This window comes from Hydra vulgaris, chromosome 08, assembly GCF_038396675.1.
Source record: "Hydra vulgaris chromosome 08, alternate assembly HydraT2T_AEP".
Classification (NCBI taxonomy): Eukaryota; Metazoa; Cnidaria; class Hydrozoa; order Anthoathecata; family Hydridae; genus Hydra; species Hydra vulgaris.
Window position 1 is genome coordinate 51,437,111 of NC_088927.1, and position 13,503 is coordinate 51,450,613.

Sequence of the window (13,503 nt, forward strand, 5' to 3'; positions counted from 1 at the left end):
ATTTTATTATATATACCTTTATTTATATATTATTATTATAAAAATAGTCATAACCAAGATTTTATTCATGCTTCAGTTCGCTTATATTCTTACAGAGTTTTAAAAGTTTTTTTTATCTTAATCAATTTTAAAGAGCTTTACTAAATTTTTCAGTTCAACTTTCTTCTCTCGTAGTTTTTAACTTAACGCCAACAACAGCATGCACCAGATGTTTTCTAATCTCTTTGTGCTATTCAAATAACTTTTGAGAATAATTTTTCGGTTAATGTTATGAAAGTCCTGCTGCAACAACATTTTTTGTAAGTTTTATAAACAGTTTAAATTTATTTTGTAAACGCTAGTATGATTGTGTAACAGTACACTCTTAAAAAAGTTCCGGTAAAATTTGCATGAACTGTTCAAGCTATTTTTTACGCCTAAAACTTCAGGCGAAACAACTGAAAGTTCGATCGTTGCGTTCTGATGATACCTTTTGCCTGAACAGATCAGGATTAGTTTAGGTTAACAGTTACTGTTGATATAAATTAATCCTGAACTTTTGACAAAACGCACGAACCTGTAAAAATCCTGATCTTTTAATCTTAATTTTCCGCTTTTTAAAAGAATGTGCTCGATAATGGGTGTATATGAATACTGCTGCACCGGACTACACCGGACCACACCGGACAACTTCAGAGTATTAAAAACAATCATAGTAGAGCGAAATATGCATAAGTTACATTCGTAATACATAAATGCAATAAAAATTTATACCCGAAAAAAAAAAAAAAATTGTAAAATTTAAGTTTTTATAACAATTTTAATTGTGCACCCACAAGTAAAAATATTTTTTTTAGTACAAATAATTCAGCATTTGCATAGCTCAAGCGCGCGTGCGCATCCTTGACATATCAACCGATGAGTTATCTAAAACTGGAAAGGCAGCTTCCTTGCCTCTGCGGGGAAGACCTGCACTAGTGGGACAACTATAATATTGCAAACACGTGCTAAAACCGTACGAAAAATTCAACGGCGATATTTTTTTTGAATTTTTAATTACGTATTAACAAAATTAAACAAACAAAAAATTCTTTTGATAAACGTATACGTTCCCTCGGGACATGAGTTTTCTTAACGCGGAAATGAATTATTTGAATTAATCGAAAACAAAATCAAACATAAATTAAGAAAACGTTGTAGTCGTCTTGGCGGGAGATTTTAATATGTTTTTAAACGAAATTGATAGGCACCCACAAATTTACAGGAAAAAATGCTCCTCGACGGAGAAACTTAAAAAAGTAATAAACTCGTAATAGAGGACACGTGGCGTCTTTTTAATCCAAATAAACAAGAATTCACTTATAAAGCCACAATATTTCTTAATCTCGACTCGATAGAATCTATTTAAGTAAAAAAACAAGACAAAATGTGGAGATAAAGCACAAGCCGATGGCGCATTCTGACCACTATAACGCGTGCGTTGTTTCCATTTCCCTTGACAAATGAGAAATTGGTAAAAGTCTGTGGATTTTTAATAACACTTAGAAAATAAAAACTATTTAGTTCAAATTGAAATAATTATTACCAATAAAACATCCCAAAACGTAGAATCTAAAAAAGAAACGTGGGAAAATCTTAAAAGTAAATTAAAAAAACACGCAAAAAAGATTTTGTAAACAACAGGCAAAAAATAACAGGATTGAAGAATATAAATTAAAAAAAAAACGCAGTTAAAAAAGCGCACCTGAACCCGCGCATGCAGATTTTGAGCGCTGAAATCAAAAACAAACTTAAAATTTTTGAAACAAATAGGGCATATGGTGCGTCGATAAGAGGAAAAATTAAATGGCGACATGAAGGCGAAAAATGCATTCGCTCGTTTTTTCAATTAGAAAAGCTAAAACCAGCAAAACAAGTAACAACAAAAATAAAGGATAAGAACAATAACATTAAATCAGAAAAGGATGAAATCCAAAAAGCGCTTGAAAATAATCACAAAGAACCTTACGCAAGCGAAAAGTGCGACGAAAAAAGTCAAAACTTTCTTTTTTACAAAACATCCCCTATTCAAAAAGTACCCAAAACTTTAAGTAAAGAACTAGAAATGCCAATAACAATTATAGAAACTAAAAGGGCGCTGAAAACAATGCAAAATAACAAATCACCCGAAAGCAACGGCCTCATCATCGAATTCTACAAGCAAAATATTTATTTGTTTGAGGAATTGCTGGCCGCAGCTATAAACGAAACCTTAAGCAGCGTTGAAATGTGCGAAAGCCGAAAAAAGGCAATAACCATATGTTTGTTTAAAAAAGGAGATAAGACATATATCAACAATTGGCGTCCTATCTCCTTTTTGAATACAGACTATAAAATCATAACTAAGATAATTGCAAATAGACTATAAAATGTTCTACCTTTGATTATAAACGAAAATCAAACGGCATGCGTCCCGCGTAGAACCATATATTACAATTTATCCTACACCAGAGATATTATAAGAATACTCAACAAAAACCAACTTGATGCGTCTATTATATCCATTGACCAGGTCAAGGCATTTGATACAGTTGATAGAAACTATCTATATGACACTATATCTTTTTTTGGTTTTAATACCGTATTTACAAATTTTATTAAAACGATATATTACGACATAAGCGCGCAAATAAAAATAAATTTTCATCTGAAAAAATTGAAATTCACAGAGGAGTAAGGCAAGATTGTCCTCTTTCGATGATTCTATATATCATACTTGCCGAAATTTTCTCAGGGTACATAAGAGCAAACAAAAACATAAAAGGAATAACAGTAAACCAAAAATAAAATAAAATCCAGCAATACGCTGACGACACAAACTTCTATTTAACAGGAGATGAGTCGATAAAAAAACTCGGTAGGGCCTTAGAACTCAATGAGCGAGCCACAGGAGCCAAATTAAATGTAGCCAAATACCAAGGCTTGTGGCTAGGAAAAAATAAAACAAAAAATAAAGAAAATTTTCTAAACTTTAACTGGGAAGAAAATACTCTTAAAAGCTCGGGCATTTATTTTTCCAACAGAGATTGTTTAACCAACACCAAGCAACGGAACAAAAACATTGCCATTATTCAAAAGAAAATTAAATGCTGGCAAATGTTTGACATATCCTTTAAAGGAAAAAGAATAGTAATTAATCAAATACTCTTGAGTAACCTTTGGCACTTAGCTGTTACGTTTCCAATACCTAACGTTAGAATTATCAAGTTTATTGGAAAAATTGTTGAAAATTTTCTCTCGAGCAACAGCTCAATTAAAACAAACCAAAAATTTTCTAAACTTTCTATAAGTCGCGGAGGTTTAAACATAATAACTATGGGCGAAAAACTAAAATCCATCCAGCTGACTTGGGTGGCAAAAATTTTCAATCACACCCTAACAGGCGCATGGAAAGACGCTGCCACGCATATTTTCAATAGTTATAGAAAAACTAATCAAGGAGAAAGTATATTTATCACAACCCACTCAAGCAGCGCAATCGATACTGTTATTCCTGTGTTGCAATATTCCTGTGTTACAATACTCCTGTGTTCAACCAGCAACTAATTAAAAACTGGAGTCACTTCTTTAAAGGCGAGAGCGACATAAAAAATGTGTTCATTGAGGAAATCCTCAACCAGTCCATTTTTTATAACAATTTTATTAGAGACTAAAACTACCAGACTCTAAAACCTAAAAAAGAAACTAATTTGAACCAAGTATCCAAAATATCTGATCCTGCAAAGGTTTTTGTACCTGGATTCTTGGATCACCAATTAACTGGTCTTAAACAAACAACATTTAAAAAAATTAAAACAACATTTAAAAAAACTCCATTTCGCGTGTTTGGAAAAAAAAATTAAAAAGGAAGGTCAATCTTATGACCACAATAAATCAAATTTTACCCTAAGAAACTTTATACACCCCCTAAAACCGGTTTTGATTACCGACCTAACATCAAAATCAATTTACAATTTTCTTATGAAAAAGAAATATAGTTTGGGTGTAACAACCCTGTTTACAAAGTGAAACTCTGATTTTGAAAAGAGCATGACGGTTACCTCAAAGGAATGATCCCTTCTCTTTCAAAACATTTTCAAAAGAAATAACAACAACAAAGCAAACGAAATAAAATATAAAGCAATTCATTTTGCGCTACCCACAAACTCCATCGCTACCCACAAAATTCATCATCAACGCAAAGGTCATGTACCTGATGACCTTTGTCCCCAGTGAATGTCCCCAGTATCTCTATCTCACATGATATACAGCTGCGAAAAAGTACAACCATTAATTAAATAAACAATCTTTGCTAAATAAGATCTATTCTAGCAGTAAACCTTTTAAAAAGACTTTTAAAATTGTAATTTATTCAAAATCTCAAAATTTTATATTTATAATTTATTGCTTGACGAGCTTTTGTATTATATTTATTCTATACGAATGAGAGCTTATCATGAGAGAAGTATGAGCGCGAGAATAAGCCTTCTAAGAGCATATATATCTAAAATTAAAAAAGTACTTCAGATCGAACACAATATTGCTGAAGAAAACAACCAATTAAACTCTTTTTTAAATGAAACTAAAGAAATAAGAGATATAAACAAAAACAAAAAACTAGAAAATAAATTAAACCAATTTTTGAATTAAATCAAAAAAACCTTATACTTTTTGAAAGACCCAAACTTTTTATTTTTTTATTTTAAATTTTCGTCTTTTCTTTTTACTTTTTTCTTACTTTTCTAAACTCGCTTATTCTTGATGCGCTCCGTTTCTCGACTTAAAAAGCACAGAAAAAACGTTGTAAATATTTCTATGTAATTCTTGTCAAGTAGTCCACAAGGCAATTAGCTGGCGGACTACTGAAATATAAACACAATACCATCAATGTTTTTGGTTTTTTGAAAAAAGAGTTAATTTTCTTAAATATCTGTTTGGATTTAAGCAGAGCGGTAGGCTTTTTTACGAGAGTTATAAGTTATCCTTTTGAACTGCCTTCCCTAACCAAAAACCCTTTGCATTTGCATTTACATTCCAATGCGCCTGTCCCCTATGTTAGTCAGTCGATGTATGCACACTTTACTGCGCCTTTCCCTATTTTAGTAAGTCAAAGCATGAATATTCCACAGCGCCATTTTTAATGAAAGTTTTTTTTTTTTAATTAAATAATTCCTTATTGCATATATGTCACAAATAAAACCTACTTATGTTTCGCTCTACTAAAATTGTTTTTTTATGTTCCGGTGTTAGTCCGGTGTGGTCCGGTATAGTATTCGTATACACCGGTCGATAATGTTAAAAAATTTGAACACTCGAGAGTTAATTAATCATTTGATTTCAAAAGGAATTTCTGTGGAAACAACAGCTAAATTGTCGAGTAAGTATATACTACATAAATTTAACTAATTAAAATAACTTTGAAAATGTTATCTTTCGTAAACTTAATATTTAAAGGTGAAAATATTGACGGAGATGCATTTTTTCAAATGAACTCTGTTTTATTTCATTGTATTGGAATAAAAATGGGTGAAGCAATAAAGCTTCAGTCTCTCATTGCAGCACAAAAATTAATATTATTATTTCCTTTTTTTTAAGGATGTCAATGTGCTGTTACCTTTGCCCCAAAGATTTTTCAAATGTTGCTTGTTACATAAATCACTTGAGAAATGTTCATTACCGTTACAAAATTTAGAAAAAAAATTCAACCCGTTTTTCCCAAAAAAATCCTTTGCAGGGATGAAAGTACACACATTCCTAATTCCAAAAATGTAAAAACCAAAATCAACAAATTACGTCCGAGAAAAAAAATTGCGATTGAAATTTACTCTATTAGACAACACAACTTACTGAAAACACAACTTACTGAAATGACAGTGAACAATATATTTACATTTTTTCAGTATTATTAAAACTAAAAAATAACTTTCAAATTAATTACAGCACCTAATTAAATTGCAAAGCATTGTATCAAATTGATTGTCACAAAATAGGCAATAGTTTTACAGTATATTAGGAAAGCCAGTTTGCATGTTTTTCTGTTGAAAATTATGTAAAAGAATTCACTTATTATATCTATCTAAAACCATAAGCATATTTGACTCAAATACTAACAGCACAACCATATAATGTGCTCAAACTAAAATTCTAGGAAAGTGCTACTTTAAATTAGAGTGCTTAAAAACTTAATTTGGTAAATTTTAAAAAGACTTACATTTATAAAAATAGCAAATTCTGCAAGACCACATGAAGACAACAGGAAAGTTGTCTGCTTCTTTTGCTTTCAAAAGTGTGATATTCAAGTGACAACATTCATCATTGAAAAACTTCATTCTCTACTTAATAAACCAATTGATTTCTTTGATACTTAAGTCCCAAAGTGAATATGTGAGTATTGCAGAGTGAAACTGAGGAAAAAGGATTCTGGCCAGCCTGTCCTCTTGCCACCTATCTTCAACTACAAGAGTATTCAAGTCAGACCAGAGACATGAGAACAAAACTGTGACTGTCTTATTTGCAAAGTTGGAAAGCTAAAATTGAATGAAAAACATCTACTCAGTACTGATCCGATGCCATCATCAGCAGCAAAAACTCACAGAAAATGCTCAGAGTATCTTGCTCTTGTTGGCAGAGGCCTTTCCTATGAGTGCAATCAGGCAACATTTAGAAAAAATATGCAAACCCTTGTGACAAAAGACCAAACATTGGCAGAACAGATTACATCTTCAGTGATTTCTTCAAAAGATACATCTCCACATGGAACAATCAGAGTTGCATAACAAAATGGAAGAACTCTCCCAATCACAAAAGGTAAATTGTTAATATCATTTTAATTTTATAAGATATAAAATTTACTATAAAAATAATAGAACCCCACAATATATAAAATTTAATGTCAAATTGGTTTAATGAAATTTTGATATTATTAAGCTTTGTTACACTATTCAACTAATTGTTCTGTATTTTAGGATCTTCCAGTGCCAAACTTTTTGACAATGCTCCAATCATGACAGTGAAAGACCTTGTCACTGCTCAGGTGAATACTAATTTGTCAAACTCTAGTGTTAAAAAAAATTGCATCAACAATCAATCAAGTCAGCAGAACAAAAGTTATTAAAATCAATATTCATGCAAAGTTTGATGCCTTTGGAAGACATATATCAGATCATTTCACACAAACTGACATTGATGTGTCAACTGAAAAAGCTTCAAACACAAAAAAGTCAAAAACTATTGTTCATTGCAATGACCTGAAAAAGCTTTTGAATGAAGTTCAACAGTCTCAATAATCATGCTCTGATAACATTTTCAAGCTTGGAATAGATAGTGGAGGTGGATTCCTGAAAGTCAGTCTGAGAATAATTGACACAAGTGGTATCAGTCACTCTCCCCCAAGCAAGCGATTGCTCACTGCACCACATGCTAAAGATTGTGGAGTTAAACAACAGCTTTTGGTTGCAGTTGCAGAAGACATGTCAGAAACATATTAAAATATTAGACAATTGCTTTCATTGATTCAAGCCAACTCTACAAACTTCTTCATTTCTTGTGACTTAAAGGTTGCAAACATTGTCTGTGCTTTACAAACACACTCCAGCACTCACCCCTGCACATGGTGTGCTGCTGATTGTCAACATCTTTCATTTCCTGGGCAGCCTTGGACTTTTGGCTCTATCAGAAAGAGCTTTAGAGACTTTGAACCTGCAGGATTGGACTTAAAAAAGGCAAAGTTTTACAAGAATGTCATTCATATGTCTTTGACTGATCTTTGACCTGACCAAAAGCTTGTTTTTGATCTCATACCATCCATGGAGCTACACCTGATATTTGGGGTTGTCAATCACTTGTTTAAGGCCTTAACAGACATTTGGCCCAAAGCGGATGATTGGCCAAGACACCTAAACATTCAACCACAACCCCATCATGGATGTCAATTTGCTGGCAATGAATGCCACAAGCTTTTGACGAATGTTGATCTCCTTCAAAAACTAGCTGAAACTGACTGTGCATTCCAAGCAATTGGTATCATTGATGCCCTTCGAAAATTTGGAGCAGTTGTAACTGCCTGCTTTGAACAAGATCTTAATCCACACTATGCAATTAAAATTGAGGCATTTCGATCCTCATATTTGGCTTTTTCAAATGTTTCAGTGACGCCCAAGGTATATGCAGTCTTCTTTCACATCAAAGAATTCATTGAAATGAAGCACACTGCACTTGGACCTTACAGTGAGCAGTCAACAGAAGCTTTTCACCACTCATTTGCTGAACACTAGAAAAGATACAAAAGAGACGCATTGTGGACTACAATAGCAAACACATGTAAAAAAAACCATGTAAGCCAGAATTCATTTACTTCAATTTATTTTCAGAATAAGTTATTAGTCAAATTAGAAGATTTAGCATTACTTCTTTATTTTTATAAATAAAGAAGTAATGCTAAAAAGAGTTTTGCATATTAAATGTGCTGTAAAAGTGCAAAATAAAATGTGTGCTGTCATTTCTGTGTGCTTTTAGAATAAATTTTCAATTGAAATTTTTTTTCTTGAACGTAATTCGTTGATTTCAGTTTTTACATTTTTGGGATCAAGAATGTGTGTACTTTCATCCCTCCAAAGGGTTTTTTCAGGAAAAGCGGGTTGAAGATTTTACTAAAAATTGTAACGGTGTCATCTTTTATCTGAGCTTTGTCAACTTTGGTGTAATATCGGTGGTTGTATACAATTGTTTACTACATATAATATGCTAAGAAAACATGTAAATAAAGATCATACCGGTTTTGTAGTTAATATTGATCGAACATTTAACATAAGTTGTGAAAATCCAGTAAGACATAATTCTGAAGGTAAAAGTAAAATTAAAATAGACGTAGGATGTGAGAAAAAAATTAAAGGTGTTGCCCCACCTTTTGTTGATGAGCACGGCATATCACAAGCAGCATTAAAATTTATTATGGCTTTAATGTCTTCAAGTTCTATTTCTTTAAGTACTTCAGAGTTTGTTAAGAACTGTTCACAAAACCTAATTGAAGTTATACTTTGTTATTTACTAGGTAAAACAGTTTCAGTATTGGAAAGTACTGAAACTGTTTTAACCTAGTAAAATATAAGTGCGAGAAGCATGTAATAGACAACTTAGCAGAAGTGTTTAACAGATGGAAAACACCTTTTAGTGAAATTGATTCACAACATCGAGTATTATCATATTTGAAAAATAAAGGCCTTTATGTTAATTATCATATTTGAAAAATAAAGGCCTTTATGAACCAGTACCACATTCAATGGATGAACGATGGGATACAAAACGTGACAGAAAGACTACAAATACAAGTCAAATACAAGTCATAGTAAAAGATTTGTTTTATTACATACCTATTGAAAGCACAATAAAGCTTGTGTTGCTACAGCCAAAAGCCATGAGTTTGTTAAAAGTGGAGCAAGTATCTAATTTTGAATATGTTGAAGATTGGTTTTATTATAAAATGGTTAAAAGTTAATAGCATATGCTAAATTTAAATTTCCTAAAAAGTTTCCCTTTATTTGTTCAAATATACTTCAATGAAGTAGAGACCCCAAATCCTCTTGGATCAAAAACAGGCATTCATAAACTTGGTGCTATTTATTTTGTGATAAAGAACTTTCCTCACGCAGCAAACTCATCCTTAAACAATATTTATATGTTAGCATTAACTCATGCATTAGACATAAAGAAATATTCAGCAGAGCCAGTGATAAAAGTGATTGTAAATGAATTGCAAAAACTTCATGACAAAGGATTTGATATTTTTATGGAAGGCAAAAAAACTAACTTTAGATGTTTGCTAACCCAAACTGTTGAAGACAATTTAGGTCTGCACTCTTTACTAGGATATATGGAAAATTTCAGTACTGTTTCATTTCCAAGTGACATATGTATGATATCAAAAGTTGACATCCAGGATGTTTTTAAAGAAGACAAACACACTCTAAGAACCGATATTTTATACAACTCTAAAGTTCACCAAATGCAAAGTGGGGAAATTTCTAATAAGAATTGTGGAATTAAACGATTTAGTTGTTTAACTGAATTGGCTTATTATCATCCTGTTTTAAATGATTCTTTATCAAGTGTTATATGGTATAATGCGGTAGTGGTGTAGTGGTAAAGCGCTCGCTTCATAAGCGAGAGGTTCCGAGTTCGATCCCCACCACGTCCCTGGTTGCTTAACTTGCTACTCCGCGCAGTAACCTTGTTCATCAAGGTTCGTGTTTCAGAGTTATAGAGTTGAGAGAGGGTAATTACCACTATTAAGTAGCCTCCTCATCTGTAGTGGCCTTTTCGGCTTTCTCGGAATATAACAATAAAACAAAAAAAAATGTTTTATATGACGATATGATGGAAATAAATAAATTACAAAAATCATGTAAACTTCATTTATTATTTTTAAATACTATATTAATGTTAGTCTACAAAGTTAAAATCAATTTAGAGTATTGTTATTAGTTCTTTTGCGATTCGCACTTCCACTTCTGTCTCTCAAATTTATAAAATAGGTGGTCAAAGCTTGCTCAATAGGTAGGTTCTCAGCATAACAATGCTTTTTTCTTACACTTTAAAAAGAGAAATATGGCATATTGATTACTCATTTTGCCTAAATGATAGGGTCATCTATGCATAATGATGTCAGATGATTACCCGGTTTATTGAACACCTTCACCCTTTATCAAACTCAGTCAATTTTTTGCCATCTCTCATTGAAAATGATGTCAGTTTTTGTTATCATATTATGATAGTATATCTGAATTGTTAATATAATATAAAAAATGCATATACCATCAATTTTTTTTGGTTCAATTAAACATTTATTCACAACAGTACTAAAAGTAAAAAAAACAAACAAAAATTGTTCATTCAGATAAGTAAGCTAATTTCTGAATTTAAATTGTTTTTCCTATGATCCTCTACAGTTTTAAGCAACAAAAGCAAGAAGTTTTTAGACCACATTGTTGGTGTAAATACCTCTAAAACCTGCTCATAGCTAGCATAAATTGTTTTACTTTTTTTTAAATAAAATATTTTACTTTATTTTTTAATTCAATTTTTTAATTGACATTATTTTGGTTTCAACATCCCCTCCCCATTGTCAATTATTGTTAAACTCACACTGCCCCTCTATCTACTGGCATCATTTATGGATGATCCCCATAGCCTAAATACTATATATATATATATATATATATATATATATATATATATATATATATATATATATATATATATATATATATATATATATATATATATATATATATATATATATATATATATATATATATATATATATATATATATATATATATATATATATATATATATATATATATATATATATATATATATATATATATATATATATACATATATATATATATATATAAATATATATATATATTCTTTTTACTTTATTTACAACACCATTTGATATACAACAAACCCTTACAAAGCTTACAATAATTCAGTTAAAATTCAATCTGAGTTATTGAAACGTAATAAATTTAACATCAATAGAAAAGTAAAGCTGTCATCATTTACAATGTAAAGGGTGTTGTCACAATATGTTGAAAGTAAAATTAAGTTACTAATAAAATCACGTTCAACAATGATAAATATTCTTACTGTAGTAAGAATTAGTACTATTTAACAAATTTGAACAAATAAATATAAAATAGTGAAAAAACAATGAACAAATTAGAACTTGAACTTCAACTAAATCTTGAATTTGAATTAATTGGTACTAATTTGTTCAAGCATAACCTTAAAAAATAAGTTTATATAATAAATTTTATGTATAACTAGTTATACATATAGTTAACTATCAGGAGTTATATGTATAACTGCATGCATTTTAAAGTATTTTATTTAATTTATATATTACTTTAGATCATATTACTTTGAATACTGGACCCAGAGACTTTATTCCCAATTACACTGAGGTACTCCAGATTAAAAATTGAAAAGTTTCTGTAAATATCTTGTTTTTGATCCTCAATGTACTTCGTAAGTCCCTTAAGTTTTATGAACCTTATTATATATAAAGTTAAAAGTTTTGGAGCCTAAAAAAGTTACAGAAACCTCCCTATCTCCCCCCTATTTTAATATTTTTTTTAATAAAGAAAATTTGACTTTCAAACCAGCATTTCTTTGTGGGATACTGCAGTGTCCCATGCATGCATGCTTAGTTTTTGACAACATTTGAACTTGCATCAGTCAATTGTTTGCAGATAATATACTCAAGAACTATATTCAAATATCATATGAACATGTTAGAGAATGTTATATATTTGAACATCACAAATTTAATAATATTGTTGTGATAACATATCATATAATAATACCATAATAGATTATGATATGAAAATTAGATAGGATATAAAGACAATGATCTAAGAATAAATTTACTTATAGAAATTTAGATGTTTGTTTATCAGTTTCAGAATATTATATTATGTGTGACCGCGGCTTTCTATAATAACAGGCCTTGACATCGCGCAACAAAGTTGTTAAACTGAAGGCCAATTCCTAATACTGTGTTTACATTTTCATCTTTTAACATTAGACGAAAGTTTGTGTTTGCGCTTTTTTAATAAATCTTTAAAATTTGATTAGTTTATAAAGTAGATAGCGCTACTTCAAGACGATAACGTTGTAAGGTTCAAGGCGTTAACATTGTAAGGTAATAACATTTTCAAACTAACGATAAGTTTTTTTAATAATTAAAATGTCTTAAAAATGCCTTTAAAATGCTGAGTATCTCTTATACAATTTATACAACTACAGCTACAATATCAATTACAACTACAACAAAATTATCAATACTCAACCACAACAAAAGTATCAATTTATAAATTCCCGAAGAATCTAGAGGAGAGAAAAAGATGTAGTGAAGCTATCCCAAGAACTGGTTTTATTGTTACAGACTATACAGCAGTATGTCAACTGCATTGGCCAAATGAAGCACCTTTTGAAAGCAAATATGGAAGCGACGACTTTTAAACCCACCATCTGTTATTAAAAATATTCTGCCTAGTTGTTTAGCCACACCAGCAAGTTAGAAAAACTGTAACTTCAAGCAGTTTTCAAAGCAATTTACCAGATGAGTTAATTGATTTTCTAAAAGAGGATGAACTTATATTTGACGATATTCAACCTTTGTTAAGTGATAATAACAATGTTATTGTTTTCCAGCTTAATAAAAAAAGTTTACACATACAATCAAAAATGTACAAACTTGGTGTTCCATTAATTATTTTAGTAATTTTCAATGATTATTCATTTGTAGCTAACCATAATGGCACAACTTGTAATATTTCATCTTTAGCTGTAAACAAATTAAAGTTAATAAAAACAAAATCAGCTTTATTTGAAGCAGTTAGATTTTTAAAAAATAAAGAAAGTTCGCTTCTGTCAAATATTCTATTCGAACACCTTAATGCTATGAGAAAAGTTAATATTGGTGAAGTTTTATATACT

General features: G+C 30.5%; 1 protein-coding gene across 1 annotated transcript in view; it reads right to left on the reverse strand.

Moving 5' to 3' along the window:
• Positions 1-432: 432 nt before the first annotated feature.
• Positions 433-13,503, reverse strand: part of LOC136083419 (uncharacterized) — an 84,675-nt gene continuing 71,604 nt past the window's right edge. Inside the window, exon 5 of the mRNA XM_065802815.1 lies at positions 433-2,946. Within this exon, the coding sequence (XP_065658887.1) occupies positions 2,917-2,946 (30 nt within the window). The 3' untranslated portion in view covers positions 433-2,916. The remainder of the gene's footprint in view (positions 2,947-13,503) is intronic.